We start from the raw sequence: 22,969 nt of genomic DNA on the forward strand, positions 1-22,969 counted from the left end.
TTTAGTGGACAGCGAAGAAGGTTACCTCAGATTACAACAGGCTCTTGACTAGATGGACCATTGGGCTGAGAATTGGCAAATGGAGTTTAATTCCGATAAATGCGAGGTGCTGCATTTTGGGAAAGCAAATCTTAGCAGGACTCATACACTTAATGGTAAGGTCCTAGGGAGTGTTGCTGAACAGAGACCTTGGAGTGCAGATTCATAACACCTTGAAAGTGGAGTCGCAGGTAGCTAGGATATTGAAGAAGGTGCTTGGTATGGTTTCTTTTATTGGTCAAGAGTATTGAGTACAAGTGTTGGGAGGTCATGTTGCGGCTGTACAGGACATTTGTAAGGCCACTGTTGGAATATTGCGTGCAATTCTGGTCTCCTTCCTATCGCAAAGATGTTGTGAAAATTGAAAGGGTTCAGAAAAAATTATGAGGATGTTGCCAGGGTTGGAGGATTTGAGCTATAGGGAGAGACTGAACAGGCTGGGGCTGTTTTCCCTGGAGCGTCAGAGGTTGAGGGGTGACCTTATAGAGGTTTACAAAATCATGAGGGGCATGGATAGGATAAATAGATAAAGTCTTTTCCCTGGAGTCAGGGAGTCCAGAACTAGAGGACATAGGTTTAGGGTGAGAGGGGAAAGATATAAAAGAGACCTACGGGGCAACATCTTCACACAGAGGGTGGTAGGTGTATGGAATGAGCTGCCAGAGGAAGTGGTGGAGGCTGGTACAATTGTAACAGTTAAAAGGCATTTGGATGGATATATGAATAGGAAGGGTTTGGAGGGATATGGGCCGTGTGCTGGCAGGTGGGACTAGATCGGGTTGGGATATCTGGTCAGCATGGACGGGTTGGACCGAAGGGTCTGTTTCCATGCTGTACATCTCTATGACCTTTATGAAGCTATACCGTGTTGGTTAAGTTTTCAAATAGTTAGGTTATTCTAAATTCTGTTTTCTTTTGTTCGTGTTTCAACTGCAATGTTTAAATAAGTTTTGTTTTATTTAAAGCTGAGTGGTTTGACCAGCTGCAGCACCCTTGGAATATCTGCCTTCAAAATAAGAAAAAGTTAGGGTCTAGGCATATTTTCAAAATATTTTGAGGGGTTTTGGACTGGCCCATAACACCTGGCACTCTTAAGATAGCTGACAAAATACTGGTAATACTCACATACTTTAGGATGCAACTCCCGGAATGAGCAAGCTCACAAATATTCTGTTGCACATTAACAAGTCTTTAAAATGATCTCCGTTTCCAAAAATGACAAGTTATATCAATTTAAATGACCAAATAATGCCAATAAACAGAACTACCCTGACATAGAACATTATACCCCAACTTCTTCAAACGTATTTTTAAATTTTCAAACATAATTATTATACATTATACATAATGCAGTTTATACTCTAAATTAAACAGGACTATTCAAGTAATGACTATGTTAAACTGTGATCATGAAAATAGATCTTTAACTGCCTGCTTTCCTAAAAAAAAATTATTTCTTAACAGATCTTAAAAATGTCAAGCAGAGTACTTGATAAAATTGACACTGGACAACTTGTTAGTCTCCTATCCAACAACCTTAATAAATTTGATGAGGTAAGTAAAGTATGTGCGCGATACACACTGTGTATAGAAAGCCTTATTTTCCACCAGTTCATTTCAATTGAAGAAGTCATTTTTGTTTCAATATACAATGTGAATTCAGGCTCAAGTCTTTTCTGTATCTCTTTACCATAAAGAGGTAAAGCCTAAGTGTGGAATGTACACACATATTGTCAATTCCCACTGAATGATTTAGCATTTGCATTTCATAACTATAATTCTAATGTCAGTAAAATCTTCTAATCAGCCTAAAACATTATAATATGAACTGCTCTACTAATTGAATAGATAAACAATACTATTCATTATGAAGTGTGCTTTAAAATAATTTGCATGAATATGTCAGGCCTAGATTTTTATAAAGATGGGCTTCCTCTCACCCATTCCAAATGGATGTGGCTGACAATTAGAAGTCTTGCCTCCGAATATATCACCGACCTTTTTTGCTGAGGCAGCTCATGAGCTTGCATGAACTTGGTGGACTAAATGTCCGCTTAGATTAGCTCTGGTAGGAGTTGGTCTGTATCTGTGGATTCATTCGGATATCCATTAAAACCCTTCCAAGAGCTTAGTTATCAGTTAGGATAGTCCTGACACACCTTTGGAGGAGGGCAAGTGTCCTGTGAAGAATGTCAGATTCCCTCGAGAAAGGTAGGGTACCCTTTGATGAAGGCACTACACTCTTTGAGTATGCTAAAAGTATGCACAAATGTGTGTAAATTGTTTACAAGCTGATTGAAATTGTCTAGAGGAGCCATCAAAAGGGCCTTTTAAAAGGAATTGTTAATAGTGTCAAGGAGCTTAAAATATCTGTCCCTTAAATCCTTAAAAAAATGGACGTAGTGAAATGTCTGCCTTCCTATGCACCACATGGGCCCTCATATCCTTCATACCAACATACATACCCCCACCCCCAAACATTTCCCTTTAGTGCCACCTCATGCCACCCAAGCTCCCACCAAACACCCTTTGTTTTTACACTACCATACCAACTCACCCAGTGTCCACCATGGACAGAACTCAGGACCTCACCCCACTTGTGGTGAGAAGAAATATTATAAAGTTCTAAGTGTCTACTTCAGATCTTTTATAAATATTGCTGTTTTTTAAAACACACACTAAAATTCTTCAAACTACACAGCCCTTTGAACGAGAAACACCTAATTCAAGTGCTTAACTCCTTCTAAATTCATAGTTCTATTTGACATTGAGAAAGAATTAATAACCACTTGGAGATGTCAATTAAATTGTGAAATGGCAAACACCCTCTTGTTCTAAAAATGTGTTGTAAATGCAGCACTAATCACTTCCCAAGCTTGCATGCATGTATTAATAGACAGAATGAAATAGCAATTAATTAGTAAAAATGTTTTTAAACTTTAATACACTATCTCTGCACTGAGACTGGCATTCTGCAAAGCTTGCCTCTGTACTCTTTCCAGGTTCTACCTCCCAGAGAACCTTACCACCCCTGAATGAGAATCTGAAATTGAGAGCTATAATCTCGCTGTCCAGATTTGTGGAGCCAGGAAATGTCTTGACTTTGTGCTGCCAACTCAAGAGCAAAAATAAAGGCATCATTGCCATTTCTGTAGTAAAATCCTTAATATTTATCAGAAGTATGACAGGTGGACTACTTCAAATATTTTAGGGAATGTACAGATTGTCTTCCAGGTCATTCTAAATCATGTTAGCTTTTGTTATGAAGGTTAGTTAGTGGCTTGCTCAAACTCCCAACTTCTGTCCTATCTTTTTTACCAAAATATTTCTCATGCCATTAAATATCTTTTGGATTCTCCATTCCTGATGTAAGGAATTAGATTCCATAGGCATATCACCTCCCTTTCCTGATACTAACTTGGTGAATTTATTGGGTAGAATGTTAACTTTTCAGGAAAGGTGGGTTGGAGTTTGGGCAGAAGGAAGAACAGGCTCTGAAAAGTGCTGCAGATTCAGGAACACAATATTGTTCCATTCACTTCCAGTTTTAATCGGGTCATTTGTAGGTGAGAGCGAATACCTGTCAAGCTGTTGGGTAAGTTACGAAAATACAGGGCGACCACCATATTGGCGGGTCTGATTACCGTGGTTTAACATTCCAGAACATTCCAGAACCAGGGAGCAGGGAGCTGCAGGTGAGCTATATTTACCACTTTAATTAGTGGGTTCACTACTACCCGCACTTTCAGGCATCCATGGTAGGTCATGGAATGTATCCACCAAGGGTATGGGGAAACAATTGTATTCCAAAGAGCATTTAATTCAAGATTTAACTCAGACTCTTTCTTTAACAATCAGCATATGTGTTTCCTGAGTTGTGTGGAACTTGTAAAGACCAACAAGGCAAAAGCACTACAGGCAGTGCTGCTTCATTAAAACTGATAGACTGGGAAGTCTTCAAACACGGAGACTGAGTAGATGCAGCCCTGCCTAGGTGAGAGAAAATACTACTCAGATCACCTTCAGGCAGTATGCTCTTGCTGTTTGAGACACAATTTTCATTTTGATAGAAATCAGTTCACCTGTCTTGGATGTCACTCACCGAGATGTAGTTTAGTCTGTTACTAATTTTCTCTGGAGCATGATAGCATTTCATGGAGCTCTATTCTGGTAAGATTCAGTATCAACAACTCATAGAGCAGCACAGGTAAACAGAAACAGCAGTAACAGGTGCCTCCTTCTCACCCACATATCATTTCACAGGGTATGGGGGAATGGATACTGAGATCCAGCTGGAGGGAAGTCTGATTCCAAACACAGAGGATCAGCTCATTGTATCTCTCTCTCTTTGAGTATCAGTGGTCCAAGTGAGCATGCATTACTAATGGCTGTCACTGAAGACCACTTCCACCTTGGTGATCTGTCTTCTCCGGGAATTCACCTGTAAGGAGAAAAAAAAAAGAGTTGTAGGAGTGAGAAATGGGAGTGAAAAGGAGAGAATAACCATGAGTGTGGAAAGTCACAATGAGGATGGATGTAAGATGACACCAAGATAAATGTGAATCTGAGTGTTGGCTGTTCAACTGGTGATGTGAGGAGATACCTCAAGAGGAAGGAATGAATGGAGCCACAAGGTTTGTTGGCCTGAAGAGATTTGCAGAGGGAAGTGATGAGAAAATCAAAGCATAAGTTGTGTCACCTGGATAGTAATGCCTTCACCTTTCCTGCTGATATGAGATACTTGAAGATTTTAGGGTATTCTCCCCAGAACACACACATACTGTTCACATCCTCAACCACTTTGACCTTCACCACCTTGCTTTCTTTCTATCCTTGGCAAGCATCACCTCATCTAATCCCTCAGATTCTACAGTAAAACTTCCAGATAAGATCATGAAACTCTCGGAACAGCCTTTGCAGTTATCTCTCCAATTCCTCTGGTTGCTGAAGCCTCAGGCATCAGTATAAAGTTCAACCGTTTTGACCCTATTGGTGTCCCTTTAATAGGAAGACTCCCATTGACAGATTTGGTGTGTACCTTACCCACCGTCTTTGATTGATTGAGAAATCTAATGCAGAATACCTATGGGTGTTACAAGGTTTGATACTAAATCAAATAAGTTTCTGCTCCACTAACGGCCTCCCTGCTACAAGTTTAGATAATTTATTGTAAAAATAAGATAACGTTTCACCCATTCTCTCTGTCTCCCTTTCTTCTATCTTTACCTATATTTAATGTTAATTGTTTTTTAGACAAAAGTTGAATGGATATTCAGGGTGAAAATGCCTGATGGAACAGTGGTCCTCTCCATTTGGGAAAGCTTATTACAAACTGTAAAACCATAAGAAATAGGAACAGGAGTAGGCTACTTGACCCCTTGAGCCTGCTCTTCCATTCAACAAGATCATGGATGATCCAACATTCCTCACATCTACTTTATTACCCTTGATCCCTCTACTGACAAGAATTAGTCTTAATTATACACAAGGGCTCTGCCCTCACAGCTCTTTGATAAGGAGTTCCAAAGACTCTCAACCCTCTGAGAAGAAATTCCTCCTCATCTCAGTCTTAGAGTGGTACACTTTTGTTGTGATGCCCTCTGGTTCTCAGCCCGCCCATGAGGGGAAGCATATTCTCAGCGCTTACTCCATCAAGCCCCTTAAGAATTCTATGTTTCAATGAGATCACCTCTCGTTCTTCTAAACTCCAGTGAGTAGAATCCCAAATTGTTTAACCTTTAATCATAAGACCATCACTGCACACCGGGGGTGATCCTACTGATCATTCTATGAACTGTCTTCAATGAAACAATATCTTCCCTTAAATAAGAGGACCTGTAGTCAGACTTCCCTGCTCTTATACTCCAACGCCCTTGAAATAAAGGCCAACATTTCATTAGCCTTTCTGATTATCTGCTGCACCTGCGTGCTAGCTTTGTGTTTCATGCCCAAGTAACCCAATGTGTCTTTGTGTTCTTCAGGTTTTCTTCAGGTTTTCTCCATTTAAGTAAAAAGCTGTTTTTTTATTTTCTCTCCCAAAATGAACGACTTCACATTTTCTCACAACATACTCCATTTGCCAACATTTTTCCCACTTACCTAACCTATCAACATCTCTCTGTAAGCTATTTGTATCCCCTTCACAAAATTGCCTCTCCACTTATTTTTATGTCATCTGCAAATCTGGCTACCTTTCCCCAAGTCATGAAACTGAGTACCTGGAATCATTAACGTGTTCAGGGCAGGTCACTGGTGTCTGCACTTAAGATGAATGGATTTATTCAAAAGTCCATACAATACATTGAGGCCTTGGAAAGACCTGTGGGAGAAACCTGAAACTATTTTGAACAGCTGAACAGGGGATGCTTCAGGAGGCAGATAGGGATGAGTTTCCTGGGAAATTTCCCAGGTACAACCCTTTGATGGACAAGTGGAAGATTTGAAACCTCTTCTGAACTGGAACAGAAGAACTGTGCTTACCTTCATTTTTTTCACCACTTTTGGTATTTATCCTGAAAATTAGCTTGAGCCTGAATCCACTACTGCTCATTATCATGGGTAAATGTAAGCATTAAATGTCAAATCATCTGCTTGTTATCTTAATCACATTAACAGACATATTATCTGTGTGTATTTATTTAAACAATATCATGAATTTGTGTTTATATGCCCTTGACTACAAATTATTTCAAAGTATAAGGACTTGTGCTTTTTTTGCAGGGCGTGGCAGTTGCTCACTATGTCTGGATTGCACCAGTGCAAGTCGTTCTTTTAATGGGATTGCTCTGGAATGAATTGACAGAATTTGCATTTTGTGGATTGGGTTTCGTAATAATGCTTGCCCTTTTCCAAGCCTGGCTAGGGAAGAAGATAATGCAATATAGGTGACAAATTCTTTCAGTAATTATGAGTAATGCCTACTTGATCAACTGCAGTAAAATTCCATGCATATATAATTCCTTTGCACATTTTTTGTGGCTTGTAGATTTAATTGTACACAAATGTCAATATAACTCAGCACTCTTTCTTCGGAGTCAGGGGACTTTAATTCCATGTCCATTGTGGGCCTGAGCGTATTATCTAAGAAGGATATGGTTGATGAAATACAGAGGGAACTCCACTTTGGTGGTGGTGCCATTTTTGGCTGAGACGTTGGCCCTGAATTTCACCAGGTCCGAGATTGTCTCTGCCCTGGCAAAAATGACAAAATAACAAGTCTCTTTCCTGAGACATTGTCTCTCTCATTGTCATTGGAATGAAATTTAGGGTGTAAGCCAGGGATCATGCATATATGATTCCTGGAGACAACTGTTCATTTAAGTGATTAGCTGCCTCCACTGAAATGGGATTTAGGAGTCCCTAAGGTGTGGAAATTAGAACAAGTCTGTTTTCAGTACATTTCTTTTAAATTTTGGGGGCTGGAGTACTCTGCCGATATGATCCCAAGATACCTGAAGGGTGAAAACATGCTTTTGGAGAGAACATCCACTTTTCATTTGGTGTGAGGCTCAGGTACCTTTGGAGTAGGGGATTTGTTAATGCCATTTGGGACAGTTAACTGTGGCAAATGTTGTGTGTAACTAGTGCATAATCCTTTTGGAGCTGTTCAATTTGTGAAGACCTGTCTACAAATGTCATCAAGTACTGACCTTTCAAAAAATGTCAATAAGTGTTGACCTATCAAGGGGCCTCTAGAAGTCTCAAAATATGGGAGTTACCATTGACCAGAAACTGAAAGTACCAGCCATGTAAATACTGTTACTCCAAACGTAGGTCAGAGGCTAGGAGCTCTGCAGTGAATGATTCAGCCTCTGATTCCTGAAAACCCGTCCATTATCAACAACAAGTCAAGAGAGATGAAATATTCTCCACTTATTTGGATCGGTGCAGGTCCAATAGCACTCAGGATGTTCAACACCATCCAGGGCAAAGCAGCCCATATGATAGGCACTCACTCTAATATCTTGAACATTCACTCCTTCTACTTAGCAGTAGCAATATGAACCATCTATAATATATTCTGCAACAACTCACCAAGGCTGCTTCCAAACCAGTGACTTCGACTACCTATGAGAACCAGGGCAGCAGATACATGGGAACATTATAATTACCAGCAAATTGCTCTCCAAGCCACTTACCTTCCTAACTTGGACCTATATCATTATTCCTTCACTGTTACTGGGTCAAATTCCTGGAACTCCCTTCCCAACAATGTTGTGAGTGTTCCTGCATCACTTTCCCTAGCGCAATTAAGGACAGGTAATAAATGTTGACCTAGCCAGATGTGGACATATTCCGTGAATGGATAGCTTAAATTTATGAGTAACAGTATTTTATCAATAGGTTGTGTTCTTTGATATAAAAAAATGTAAGTAATTGACCTCTATATGCATCAATATTTGTGGATTTTTAACATTCATTCCATTGATAAATAGCTCTAACTATTTATTGAATGAAAATGTTTATTGACTGAAGGTTTTAAAGTGCTTGAGGGAGATATTTATTCACATAAGGTATTAACCAGAAATGAAATGCTTGTTTTGATCAGTCATTGAATGCTTAAGTGATACATTTGCTTTCACAAGAAATTTGTTCACAATAAATTTTACTCTATTGGCTGTTTTGTATCAATATGAGCTTGTTTTTTTTTTCAACAGTGATATAACCAATAAACTGGAAACTTTACTTCTTTTTTGATGCCTATAGATTAATACCCAAGCTGAAGGATAGTTGAGATGGCAAAGAGAGGGCAGGGCAAAAGGTAATTTGTGGGAGATGAGTTGGCACTAGTTAGAATGGGGCTATAAAAATACTATGAAGTGGATTGTCGGGCCTATGGTGTATCAGGGGCCATGGGAGATCAGCACAGAATGGCAAATTGATAGTTGGGCAGTGATTAGCATATAGGTATAAAGAAAATGGATGGGCAGATGGACAAAGGGTGGCACGGGGAAATGAAGGGGCGGGGTGGATACAGTGGCAGAGGGTGGTTCAGGAGTATGAGAGACAATAGGGGTGGCTGCAGGCTCAGAGGCTGGCATGACAGGGCATAGACGCTGATGGGGTGAGAGCAGGAGGGATACTGTCATCTAGATCAACCCATGGAAAAAGGCCCTTCAGCCCATTATGTTGACACTAGTCAAAAACAATCACGTAACTATTCTAATCCCATTTTCCAGCATTTGGCTCATAGCCTAGTATGGCTTGGCATTGCAAATACATACTTCTTCAACATGATGAGAGTGCTTCTGCCACTACCATGCAGTGAGTTCCAGGTTCCCACCATCCTCTGGGGGGAAAAGAGTTTTCTGACATATCCTGTAAATTTGCTGCCTTAAATCTATTGATCATTGATCCCTCCATCCTGTTGACCCTGTCATTGCCACTCGTAATTTTTTACATCTCATGTTTTTTGTTCCCATCTTCCCTTTTCAACTTTGCGTACATTGACTGGAACCCCAAGCAAGCATGTGCCCAGACAACACAAAAACTCAGTAACCGCTTAAACTCTTCTGAAGTTGTGTTGGTGTATGTGTGAGTGAGTGAATGTGTATGTATGTGTGTGGCATGGGTTAGAGGGAGACCCAGAGGGAAATGAGTGGAGGGAGGGGAGGGGAGGTTTGAGGATGAGGATGAGGATGAGGAGCACTAATAATATGGGCGGCACGGTGGTTAGCACTGCTGCCTCCCAGCGCCAGAGACCCGGGTTCAATTCCCGCCTCAGGCCATGTCTGCGTGGGTTTCCTCCAGGTGCTCCGGTTTCCTCCCACAGTCCAAAAAATGTGCAGGTTAGGTGAATTGGCCATGCTAAATTGTCCATAATGTTAGGCGAAGGGGTAAATGTAGGGGAATGGGTCTTGAATGGGTGGCGGGTCAGTGTGGACTTGTTGGGCCGAAGGGCCTGTTTCCACACTGTAAGTAATCTAATCTAAGAAGTCACTTGGAGTGACTCCCAATCCAGCCCAGGCTGAAGAGTCCCAAGTGAAGGTCCCATGTTTAAAAGTTTGATTTCTGTGGATTCTGGATCCCCAACCCGCCATTGAAAACCATTGCAATTGTCAGCTCAGGCAGATATAAAGATTCTAATACCCTGTTGAAAACCAATTCAAAGTTGTTCTAATACCTTGGTTAACATTTTCCTCTCAAATAACCACAAAATCAAATGAACTGATCATTTACCTTTTTATTGTTTGTGGATTTTTCTCCACATGAATGAGCTACAGTGCCTGCCTGTGCACTTCAAAAGTAATCCATTGGGTGTGTTACAATTTTCTTTCTTGAACTTTGACATTGTTATAGGGTTTATATATGGATATGTACATGTATATGTAGATTATTCAGTAAATACTTTGCTTGAAAAACTGCCATAAATATCAATTTGTGCTTAATAAAACCTGCTCAGCATAACTAGCTTTGCTGGAGTGTGGCACGAGGCAGTGCGTCCCATTATTTAGACTTTATCCCACACCGTTCTACTTGAAATGTTTTTGAAATATGCTACAGGTGGAAGGAAGGAAATTAAGGTAATTGAAACTATAATGAATAGCAGAAGGAACAATCAATTTCCTTCAGCAATGTAAGTTAAAGACTATTCAGGAAACAGAGGAAGGGCAGAGAAGGAATTAAGGTGAACTAGAATCAGACTAATTTATAGTAAGAGAAGGAAAGTGAGAAAAGAATAAAAAAAGTAAGAAAAAAGTTAATATTTAAATTTTACCATTGTAATATCTTGAATAACAATTTACCATCTGCAAGAGCGAGAGTTTACAGTTTCTAGTATTTACAAACTGTATTGAGGATGTTATGCAGCAACACAATGGGTCAGGCAGCAGCCATAGAGAGACAGCAAGTTAATGTTCTGAGTCTTCATCAGAGTTGATGAAGAGTCACCTGGACTCGAAATGTTCGTTGCTCTCTCTCCATGGATGTTGCCCGACCCACTAAGATCTCCAACATTTTTTAGTTTTCAGTACCGATTCCAGCACCTGCAGTAATTTGCTTCTATTCTGTTATGTAGCACTGTAAGAACATATATGTAGTCTTTAAAATGGACTCAATGCTGTTAAATACCAATGATAACTTGTGGCAAGCTTATTTCATAATGAGTATACAAATGCAACAATTTCTTTAAGTTCATTGGGCCGTTGATGGATAGCTGTTTTCTTTGTGCAGGTAACAGTGCAGCAGTGCAAATTATCCAGCATATAATAGACATTTGCAACTCTTCCAAACTGCAAATTATTGGGTGATTCACATGCTAATGACGACACACTCATGAAGCATAATATTACTTTGCCATTAAATTCTGCATCACGATTTGAACTTATGCACAAGGCTTACAAACTACAGGTTGTTCTGCTAAAAGGTGACAGTTGTGTTCCTCTGTAACCTCGCATTATGGAAAACTGTTATAAAAAATCCTGCTGTAGAAGATCACAAACAGAAAATCAGTACTGTATGCCTATTCAGTTGAAAATTTGCGTTATCCAAACAACATCCACAATTTGTCAATTGTGTTATTGCCAATTTGCACTGACGAAACTCGCATTATAGCAGAACAACCTTTAGACCGAATAGCAACTATTGAAGGGCCAGCAACTTGTTCTGATTTACATACCTATTGTTAGTGTTACACTGCCTAAAATTACTTAATTTTGCTCTTTAAATTATATTTTATGCTGACTGGATTTTATTATATTTCAACTTAAATCTGCTGTTGCACTTTTTTTTGGTTACGAGCAAAATATCACAGTGGCATTCAGAGTTATGATATATCATTCCCCATTTCAAACTGAAGAAAGTAGTTATTTAAAATTGCAAAAGAAGGTAAAGGCCCTTAAATCATTTGCCTCATAATGGAATCAGAAACTCATTTTATTTACTCTGTGCTATTGAAAGTTAACAATAAAGAATCAAAGGTGGTATAATCAATAATGTCAGAGTTGAGCTCCTGCGTCACTGAAAGTAATTACAGAATGCCATGACAGGTGATTACATCTTGCAATGATAGCAGTCCCTTGCGTGTGGGCTAATATAAAATACCCCACCTACACTGTGTGATTGAGGGGCTAATGTGAACACAGTGATTCAATTAAAATATACAGCTGCAAGTCATGGCGTTCTTCTGCTAATGACTCTTTCATTTGTTAATGAATCTCCTGACAGACATAATTATAACCTTAAACCATTTCTGTATTTTCACATTGTAGAATACTTATTTAAATTTAAAAGACTGATCTATTAAACTTATAGTTGTTGAACTCTGATTAACACTTTAGTGTTTCAGTATTTACCATTGTACATGTTCATGATTAAAACTTTATTTTAATTACATTTTTGGATGTGTTTTATACAAGAAGTGTATTTCAAAGGCAAAATGATTTGATGTACCACCTTATTGTTTATTGGGAGCAGGCTTGTATTGGTATTCTCTCACTGAGTTATCATTGGGAAGCTCCATGTAGAAGTCATTCACATTCTAAAAAAATAGAAGGAGAACTGGATGGCAGTCAAACTTCTGTTGCTCGTGTACATTCAGTGGTCAGATACATTGCAGGTTTGGTACAGGATTGTAGTAGGCTGACTACCTCCTTTCTCGGTTCATTGTATAATGTGTGTGTCAAGTATGAAACAAGGTAAAAAGGAGGCAAAGAGCCATTACAAATAAGGAAAAACATAATGTAGTGAATCAGAAGAGATTGTGCTGTAGTAATAAACTGAAAATAATTGGTTTTGTTTTCAAAAATAAACAGAGACAAACGTGCAGGGAAAATAAATGAACGACTTGCAATCACCTCTGAAATTATTGACAACATTCAGTCAGTGAAGGTGTACTGCTGGGAGGATGCTATGGAAAAGATTATTGATAACATAAGGCAGTAAGTTACATTTTGATTTTGTGTTATAGTTTACTTTGGCAAGTATTTAGCTTGTGAATTAATATATTTCATGGAAGCCAATTATTTTTGTCACAATATTTAAATTTAATTGATCATTGACTGACAGTAGGCATTGGTTAGGACAGATTAATGATTATTAGTCCATGCTCTACATTGCTATAACAAAGACAAATATCACTTTAATTCAGCAATTTGAATGATTTAAGCAACTTTCTTGCTGTAATATTAACTGTGTACAACAAAAATAAACACATTAGAAATGTGTGAGTCATTGCTGTTGTTCAGCTAATATTCTTTCACCTATTTCTTCCTTTCTTACTTGCTTCCTCATTAGTTTTGTTACGTTAATGTCATTTCTATCCCTTCATTTACCTGTTTACTGTGTCCTGGGGATCCTTTGTTCCAATTTGCAGATGGGACCCTTTAAACAAATGCAGCCCCAAAATTCAAAGCTTCATTCTAAGTGTAAGTAGCCATCTATGCCAACACACAGATTAATAGGTAAAAGTGTGCCTTATTGTCTATTATAAATTATCATAAGTTTTATAAAAATATCATTATGATGTCCCCAAAATAATACTTTTTGCATTTGTTCTAATCTGACAGGGCTGAATTAAAGCTGACCAGAAAGGTTGCCTACTGCAGATACTTCAGCAGTTCAGCTTTCTTTTTCTCAGGCTTTTTTGTTGTGTTTCTGTCTGTGGTGCCTTATGCTTTCAGTCATACCATAAAACTGCGGAGGATATTCACCACGATTTCATACAACGTTGTCCTTCGAATGACAGTCACCAGACAATTTCCATCAGCTATACAAACATGGTATGATTCTTTGGGAGCTATACGTAAAATACAGGTATGTCAGTGGAATATTGTTCAGGAAGGGTCCTGATCCCTTCAATTGAAACAGATTTTAAATTTCATAATTGTACTTAACAGTCAAAAATCTTTTTTTGTAGTTCTGGCTTTTACTAGGATAGGATAGAACTGCTAACCAGTTGTTTAATTGATTATGTGAGCATTATATAAATGGTGTTTACAAACATGCATAAATTTTTGTTTCAACCAAGAGTTAGTTTTTTTTAAATCAAAATTCATCATACCTAGATATTCTGCTGATTTGTAATGGAGCTCCCATTACAAATGAGAGAATTTGTTATGAAAGGATGCTTTGTGAAATGAGATTGCGTTTATTTGTATGGTTAATCTATTCTTCACTATTCTTTCAAACTGTTAAGTAAGGGTGCTTTCTTGTATCCACTGACTCATGACACTTATGTAAATAGTTAACATGGATGGAAAGCATTTTATGTTATAACATGAATTTCCCAACCGTTTCTGTTTATACTTACAGGAGGAAATTCTCAGTGTACCATTACCTTTTGTACGATACTGCATATTTGGTTCCCATCAACTAGATTCTTATCCTAATATTTGCAATTATTTGCTTGTGGGGGAATATTGTATACCTGATCTTCACAATCATTTAGACCTGAGAACTTAACGCTACAGTTATATGACCATTTTCTTTTTTGATACAAAGTTCATTTGGGTGTGTCCTGATAAAGGATCTGAGTCCTAAAAACACAATGATGGATTTTTAAAATTAAAACTCTAGTAGGCAGTCCTACTGAATCAATGCGAACTTTGTCAAGTTCATTTTGAGATTTTTAATTGTTGGTGTGAAAGGTGTCCTCCTTACTTCTGTCATATGACATTAAATTGAGTACTTTGTATGTGCTCAGCTGGCTTTAGTGCTGAAAGTACAACTACAGTCTAAGTACTACTTTCTAATAGAACAGTTTATAAACTTAATCAGCCTTGTGTAAACTTCATTTAAAATACCCATAATTAACATTTAATACTGCTTGAATTCATTAACAAATTAACTGAGTCTAAGTATAAATTAGTAAAGCTACTTTCAAGTTATGATTTAAAAGATTTATCACACTTTGTTCCTGAGTTTGATAATCTGATTTTTACAAATGGATCCAAAACAATTGGCCAAATCAAACCATTGGCCCACGTCTAATCTTCAGGAGCCAACAAACAAGGGTTCAATGATAACTTTGTCTTTCAGGACTTCTTACACAAAGATGAACACAAAACTGTGGAATACAACCTAACAACAAAAGAGGTCGAGATGGAAAATGTGACAGCTTCTTGGGATGAGGTTAGGATTAATGTTCGAAAGTGGAATCTTTTGATAATTCCTGTATATTTGTGTCTATGATAAACACTGAGCCAATCAGTATATGCTTTGCAGCTCAGAAACTAATATATCTGGTAAGTCAGAGATGAAATTAGAATGCATTCTAATTCACTATTAACAATGCCCCATGAAAATTCCATCCTCTACCTGAGCTCTGAATAGCACTGCAGGAAAATCATTTTTGGAGATTCAGCTGAATACAAACTGTCCCCAGCCCACCTCCTAAAATACTGACTATAAAGAATTGTAAGATAAACTGGCATGACTGCTCAATTGCACAGACTGACTCTGTCAACCACCCCACGGCACCCCCCACCCCGCTCCCACTTCTAGATCAATTTACTTCTCAGAAACAAGAGTAAACAAGTTACCTCAACCTTACCTTGCATCATTCTCAGCATACATGCAAAAAGACCTAGACATTTTAATGCAACAAAAAACTTTCTACAAATGCCATGTAATCAAACATAGTAACATCATAAAATGTTATCTAAAATTTTGTATTTCAAAACTTCAGTAAATTTTTAAAAGTTAATAAATTACATTGAAGCATGTTGTGGATGCCATAAATATATTTGGCCCATTTAGCTGTAGCAATGCCAATCATAAACAGAACATCAATACCGTTTCAGTCAGTTGTATCTGCTTGCTGGATTATCACTGTAATTCATGAATCATTGACATGCAGCTTCAAGTATGCAATAGGTTGAATCTGGGCAAAATCCATAGAGAAAGAGTTAGTGCATGGAATATTTTTGTAATTGATACAGATACCATTTTAAATTTTGAAACCCGAAGCATTGAACACGTCAGAGGAAGCTGAAAATGAAGTACTATGGGAAAATTTAAAAATTTGTAAAATTAAAATTTCGCACAAACAGCCAGCACAGAGACTACAGGTTAAACAATATCCTTCTATGTTTCCACAGATATCTTTAGTCTTTCTGATCTACTTTCTATAGAAAAAATGTGCACTGAGGAGGGATGCCTAACATGATTTACATTCCCAACTTTTCTCTGTATCCTCCAGAAGGGACAATGTTAGTGTAATGGTAATGTCACTGGACTAATAATCCAGAATCCCAGCTGTGAATCTATCATGTCAGATAGTGAAGTGTGAATTCAATAAAAGACTGGAATTAATTTTTAAAAATGTTTATCTGATGGTGACCATATAACCAATGTTGATCATTGCAGAGAAACATCTGATTCACTGATATCCTTTAGGGAAGGAAATCTGCTGGCCTTACTTTGTCTGGCTCTAGACCCAAAGCAATATGGTTGACTCTTAACTGCCCTCTGGGCAATTCAGTGTGGGTAATAGATGGTGGCCAAGCCAGAGATGCCTGCATTACATGCAAAAATAAAATAAAAGGATAGCCAGTGTGATAACTCTATTTAAAACACTAGTGTACTGGGGAATAGGAGGTGAAATTCATTGGGCAGAATAAGAAGTTTTACTTCATGCATGATTCATGCTATTTCTAAACTGGATCTTGCTGGAATTAGGAACATACCGACTATTATTAAAAGAGAAAGGAATAATGAGGGTTATTTTTGTTTAATTGAAACATTTGATGAAAAACTGTTGAAGGAATTCAAACAATAACAGCACCCTTCTTTCTAAAACTAAACAGGGAATTGGTGAATTGTTTGAAAAGGTTAAACAGAAGGACTCTGAGTGCAACATGGCGAATGGAGATGACGGACTGTTTTTCAGTAATTTTTCTTTACACGTTACACCTGTTCTAAAGAATATCAGCTTTAAGTTAGAAAAAGGTGAACTGCTGGCCGTAGCTGGATCAACAGGATCTGGAAAGGTAAGAGAGCTGATCTTGAATAACGCATTCATATTTATAACATGCCATGAAATGTGCCTCTGAAGGTAATGGTGTATTCAGAAAACAAGCAAAGTGGGCTTTCTTTGCACTTGAAATAGTTTCATCTGTTAGTTTCTGAAAACAGAAGTGGGCCCTGTACCTGAAGACATTCACATGTCTCTTAAAAGTATATTTTAAATTAACTTTTCATGCTGGAGGTTATTAGTTGATTAGGACAAATTTCAATATAGGTGCCGGTTTGCAGGATTTTTGTGTAGCTATCAACAGAGGCTGGAATTTACACTCCTATGGGGACACGCTGGCAAATGGAGGGGCATCATGTAAAATTGGGTGCCATGCATATGCACCATGCCCACGGTCTACTTGCCCGTGCCCCTTTTGCGATTTTTACCAGCAACGGGGAGGCTGAAAAGTGCATCCATTGGTTGGCCAATTGAGAGACAGTCTTCCTGATTGCTATCTTCCCCCTCACTACCCACTCCCATTTCCTTTCCTCTGGTACCACTAGCCATCCCAATCCCACCCCTCACACATAAGCTCTTAAACCCTGCCCTTAACTCACTCACCCCTTTTGTCAGGGCCTTCTGGACTGATCCTGCCAAAGTCCCTGTTCTTGCCCTTAACATCACCGCCATGGCACCCCTCCCCCACCACTCCTTCACCATAACACTGGTGAGACCTGAGAGAAGCTGGCCATTTGTTTTGCTGACAGTTCTCAGACGTGTGACTTTCTGCCCAGGTGGGGAGGAAATGTCCCACCTTAATCAATTAGCAGCCAAGTTTAAGTGGCTAAAATGGCTTTAAAAAGGGGGAAAAATTAGCTTAAGATGTCCACAAGGCTCACTTGACCAATTTGAGTTCATTGTCATGGACCAGACCAGACCCCCTCAAAATATATGAAGGAGGTAGCCTAGTCCCCAACTTTTTCTTACTTTAAAGGTAAATGTGAGGTGATGTGTTGCAGATGCAATTCAATTGGTCAAACTGCTCGATGTTAAGCAAACCACAATTTATTCAAACACTATAGTTAAAATACAAGAAAAGAATGAGGAACTTGGAGTAACTTAATTCTATCAGAAAACTTAACAGAATAATAGATTATTTTACTACTGAACAGCAGCTGTTCCAATATAGTAACATCCCATAAATGTGGTACAGTTACTCAGTGATTAGCACTGCTGCCTCACAGCACCAAGGACCCATGTTCGATTCCAGCCTCAGCAACTGTGTGGAGTTTGCACATTCTCCCTGTGTCTGTGTGGGTTTCTTCTGGGTTCTCTGGATTCCTTCCACAGTCCAAAAATGTGCAAGTTAGGTGAATTGGCTGTGCTAAATGGCCCATAGTGTTCAGGGATGTGTAGGCTAGGGGTAAATATAAGGTAGTGGGAATGGGTCTGGGTGGGTTATGCTTTAAAGTGTTGGTGTGAATTCTATGATGCCTGTTTCCACACTGTAGAAATTTAATGATTCTATGATAAATACATCCCTGGCAAAAGGCAAATTCAGAAAGCAGATTGTCTCACGTGCAGTTCTCCAATCTGGGAGGAAATAACATCAAAATACAATTCTGAGAGCGTGGAGTAGCTAGGAGAGCTTTGCTACCTTCCAAACCTGCTGCCACCCCAGCAACAATTGCCGAAGGCTAACTAAAAATCCTGGATCTGTGAAAGCCTAACCACATCCACTCAGGCTGCTTCTAATTCTTCCAACTTAAAAAAAAAACACCCAAGGCCTCACAAGCTGTTTAGCTTCTCACAGACTTTTCCGTCCCTGTTCCCCAATCTCTCTCTAAAAGAAACCATGAGAAAACATACCTCCTAAAGCCACACTCAATTGCACAGCTATCAATAATGAGTCTGAGCTGAACTTAACTTCCTTACAAAAAGACTTTTGAGCTTAGATCTGTATCCCTTTTTGATTCAAATATTTCTGGAAGTTTCACAAATTGGGATGAATGTCTCCTGCAGATTAGCCAGACTGAAGAAATCATGAAGCCAAACATGGGAACATACAATTAAGTGAGTTGTACTTCACCACCAACTTTTGGTTCACAGATAGAGAGAATGGTTTTAAAACTGCACAATTGGAAAGCTTGCTCTCTATCTCCACATTTAGATTAGCTTAGAATCCCTACAGTGTGGAAACAGGCCCTTCAGCCCAACAAGTCCACACCGACTGTCCGAACAGTAACCCACCCGTACCTATTTCCCTCTGACTAATGCAATTAGCATATGGGCATTTATCATGACCAGTTCACCTGATCTGCACATCTTCGAACTGTGGGAGGAAACCAGAGCACTCGGAGGAAACCCATGCAGACACGGGGAGAATGTGCAAACTCCACACAGACAGTCGCCCGAGGTAGGAATCAAACTCGGGTACCTGGGGCTGTGAGGCAGCAGTGCTAACCACTGAGCCACCGTGCCACTCCAAAGTTATGTTTCTCTTAATATTACAAAATAAAAGCATCCAAGGGTAAAACAAATTGGAGAAACATATATTCAATGAGAGTATTGTAGGATATCTACACATTATGACACTGCTGAGGTTACTAGATAGCAATTAAACAAGTATGATCTCAGATTAAAACTTAACATTCTAAGCACTTTTGCCTTCTGCCAAGGTTGTAATTTTTTAAAAATTATCTACTCTTGATCTCTTTTGTTTCAACTCTCCTTTTAAGCTTTATATCTGTGTTTGATGACTATTTATTATTTTTCTCAGAGTTAATAAGTAATGAAATTCCTTTATTTTACTCAAGATAACTTTGTAATTGCCTCCTTTGGTTTTAATCCAAACTGAAATTTGAAGTGTGGTAGTTGTGTGCTAAAATATAATTTAAAATCTTTGTTGCTGTTGACTGGAGAGAGTGAAGAATGGAGAATCAATTTAGCCATCCTCACCTGGTTGTAACAAAATGTATCTCAAAAATTCGCATTTTCGTTGTGTCCCACTGAAACTAGAAATGGTCTACATGTACTTTGCACTAAGCAAGGGCTGTTTGCCTTATTGATATATTAACCTGATGTGGTGGTCATGTCCCAGTGTGGAGGCCTTCTTTGGCAGTCTCTGGGTATTCCAGCAGTCTAGTGTAAAGGTCTAGTCACAGCAGGGCAATTTCAGCCCAATTTTCCAGTGAATCCAGGAGTCATTAACTGAACTGTGATGAACTTTGTGGCTACTGTCATCCCAATACATCATGATTTTCCATTATATTGGTATTACAAAAATATCATGTTTGTTCTGATTTTCTTAAGGTAAGAGGGGAGAAAGCCCTATTATGTCTCTTGGGAATTAAGGTACTTGTTTAAATAGCAGCTTAAATTGGATAATAATGTACTTTAATACAAGCAATAACATTAACATTTCCTATTTCTATTACGTCTTATTTAGAGCTCACTTCTGATGATGATAATGGGGGAATTGGAGCCATCAGAGGGTAAAATTAAACACAGTGGCAGAATCTCCTTCTCACCTCAAGTGCCCTGGATCATGCCTGGAACAATTAAGGAAAACATCATATTTGGACTTTCGTATGATGAGTACAGATATACCAGTGTTATCAATGCATGTCAGCTCGAGGAGGTAAGCTTGTCCATCAGAATGTGTTTTAAAACAATGCATATTTTTTATATACTGACTTTTCATAACATTTAACTTGTAACATATAGTGGCATTAATGTTTTACTTAAAATGTAAGTACACTAAAATGTGACAACATACTTTCTATGTATATTTCAAAGCATCAACACAATGACTGATAACAAGTCCTCATATTTAAATTGACCAAAAGCAGAATAAAACCCATACATTTAATTCTAACATATTTCAGAAAAGAATGAAAAACTTCTCTGCTTGACTAGTTCAGTTGATAATTATCAACTGCTCAACCTTGACTCCTGTGAATTATGGCATTTCCTGAATGCTTTCATCGGTTCCTGTCATGTTGTAAACTCTAGGTATATATTAATCTCTGTGATGTCAGTTCAATACGTAAGTTCAGTGCCTTTTTTTTGTAGCTTCTAGTATGATAACATTTTTAGTTAGCAATGAAAAGTCAGCTTCAACTGTTTGTTGATCACTGATTTTATTGTTAGGAACCCCTTGAGCATTCAGTTTTATTTTATATAATCAACTTGCAATGTCTGCAATGAGATTTCCATTATATAAAATGCGAGTGTTGATGTAGATTTTTTTGGCTTTACTAATGTGCATTTATCATAATACCACCAAGATCAAAAAGAAGTCAGACCATGATGGAATGAATTTGGAATTAGTGATTAGGTGACATGCCGCCTTTATTCTACAACTCTGAAAATTGCAGAGGGAGTAAAGGTTAAGTAATCAAAGTCCACGAGTTATGAGTTCAATAGAAGTCTCCATTTATTGAATAGTATACTAAAGCTTAGGAAGAAGAAAGGAGAGACATCAACAGGAACTATGATTGTAGCTTGAAATGATCCTGCACGTAAGGGGATCATCTACTGGACCAGGGCTGCTTATTTTGTTGGACACTCCAATTACAGAGTGATAATCCATAAGGATATCACACACACACACACACACACACACACACACACACCATGGGTGTGTGGTGGTCATGGGAAAGTTGAAGCTGATGTATTGAATCTTGCCCTTCCCAGCACTATCTGCAGGGTCAGTGTCCTTGATTCCTGCTCTTACACTGTGCCTCTTCTGCCAATTCACCGGCAGTCCTTCTCCAGCCACCTTGACACCTGGTGACATTAAAAGCCACGACACTGTGTTCACTCATTGCTGCAGCTGGCATTCACAATAAGTACACCCATTCAATTACTGTCAACGAAACATAGAAAGATAGCAGTAAAAAAGGAAAGATAATCACTTTTGTTTTCCTGTCCTGGACCTCCTCATATATGACAGCATTTCCGAGTCTAGACAGACTTCAGCTGGTAAAAGAACTAATGAGGGAAAAGAGAAGTAATTGACAAAGAGAGGTAACCAGGTTTGAATCTTAATGAAGGAGGAGGTAGAGCAGCTTGAGAAGGCCATTAAGGTGTTAAGGACAAACATGCTGATTCATGAAGGAAAACCAAGAAATCAAAAAAAGGCCAACTTTCTTCTCAGGAGGGTATTCTTCATCATTACAGGCTGAAAATCATTTGAATTCTCTGTGCAACTTGATTTCTGGAATATGTTTAGCAAAGATTACCAAAGCACAAGGCAAATGCGTAGAGTTAATAAATGATATTTTTGACAGCATTACCACTCTAGGAGAAAGTGAGGACTGTGGATGTTGGAGATCAGAGCTTAAAAATGTGTTGCTGAAAAAGTGCAGCAGGTCAGGCAGCATCCAAGGAAAAGAAGAATCGACGTTTCGGGCATAAGCCCTTCTTCAGGAATGAGGAGGGTGTGCCAAGCAGGCTAAGATAAAAGGTAGGGAGGCGGGACTTGGGGGAGGGGCGTTGGGAATGCGATAGGTGGAAGGAGGTTAAGGTGAGGGTGATAGGCCGAAGAGGGGGTGGGGGCGGAGAGGTCGGGAAGAAGATTGCAGGTCAAGAAGGTGGTGCTGAGTCTGAGGTCTGGGACTGAGAAAAGGTGGGGGGAGGGGAAATGAGGAAGCTGGAGAAATCCACATTCATCCCTTGTGGCTGGAGGGTTCCTAGGTGGAAGATGAGGCGCTCTTCCTCCAGGCGTCGTGTTGCCATGGTCCGGCGATGGAGGAGGCCAAGGACCTGCATGTCCTTGGCGGAGTGGGAGGGGGAGTTAAAGTGTTCAGCCACAGGGCGGTTGGGTTGGTTGGTGCGGGTGTCCCAGAGGTGTTCTCTGAAATGTTCCGCAAGTAGGCGGCCTGTCTCCCCAATGTATAGGAGGCCACATCGGGTGCAGTGGATGCAGTAAATGATGTGTGTGGAGGTGCAGGTGAATTTCTGATGAATATTGAAGGATCCCTTGGGGCCTTGGAGGGAAGAGAGGGGGAGGTGTGGGCGCAAGTTTTGCAT

General features: G+C 39.0%; 1 protein-coding gene across 1 annotated transcript in view; it reads left to right on the top strand.

The window, feature by feature from the left end:
- cftr (CF transmembrane conductance regulator) overlaps nt 1-22,969 on the top strand; it is a 119,165-nt gene that overhangs the window by 23,499 nt on the left and 72,697 nt on the right. Inside the window, exons 5-11 of the mRNA XM_072551511.1 lie at nt 1,504-1,593; nt 6,760-6,923; nt 12,792-12,917; nt 13,545-13,791; nt 15,016-15,108; nt 16,785-16,967; nt 20,382-20,573. Of these exons, the coding sequence (XP_072407612.1) occupies nt 1,504-1,593; nt 6,760-6,923; nt 12,792-12,917; nt 13,545-13,791; nt 15,016-15,108; nt 16,785-16,967; nt 20,382-20,573 (1,095 nt within the window). The remainder of the gene's footprint in view (nt 1-1,503; nt 1,594-6,759; nt 6,924-12,791; nt 12,918-13,544; nt 13,792-15,015; nt 15,109-16,784; nt 16,968-20,381; nt 20,574-22,969) is intronic.

This window comes from Chiloscyllium punctatum, chromosome 32 (genome assembly GCF_047496795.1).
Source record: "Chiloscyllium punctatum isolate Juve2018m chromosome 32, sChiPun1.3, whole genome shotgun sequence".
NCBI classification, from domain to species: Eukaryota; Metazoa; Chordata; class Chondrichthyes; order Orectolobiformes; family Hemiscylliidae; genus Chiloscyllium; species Chiloscyllium punctatum.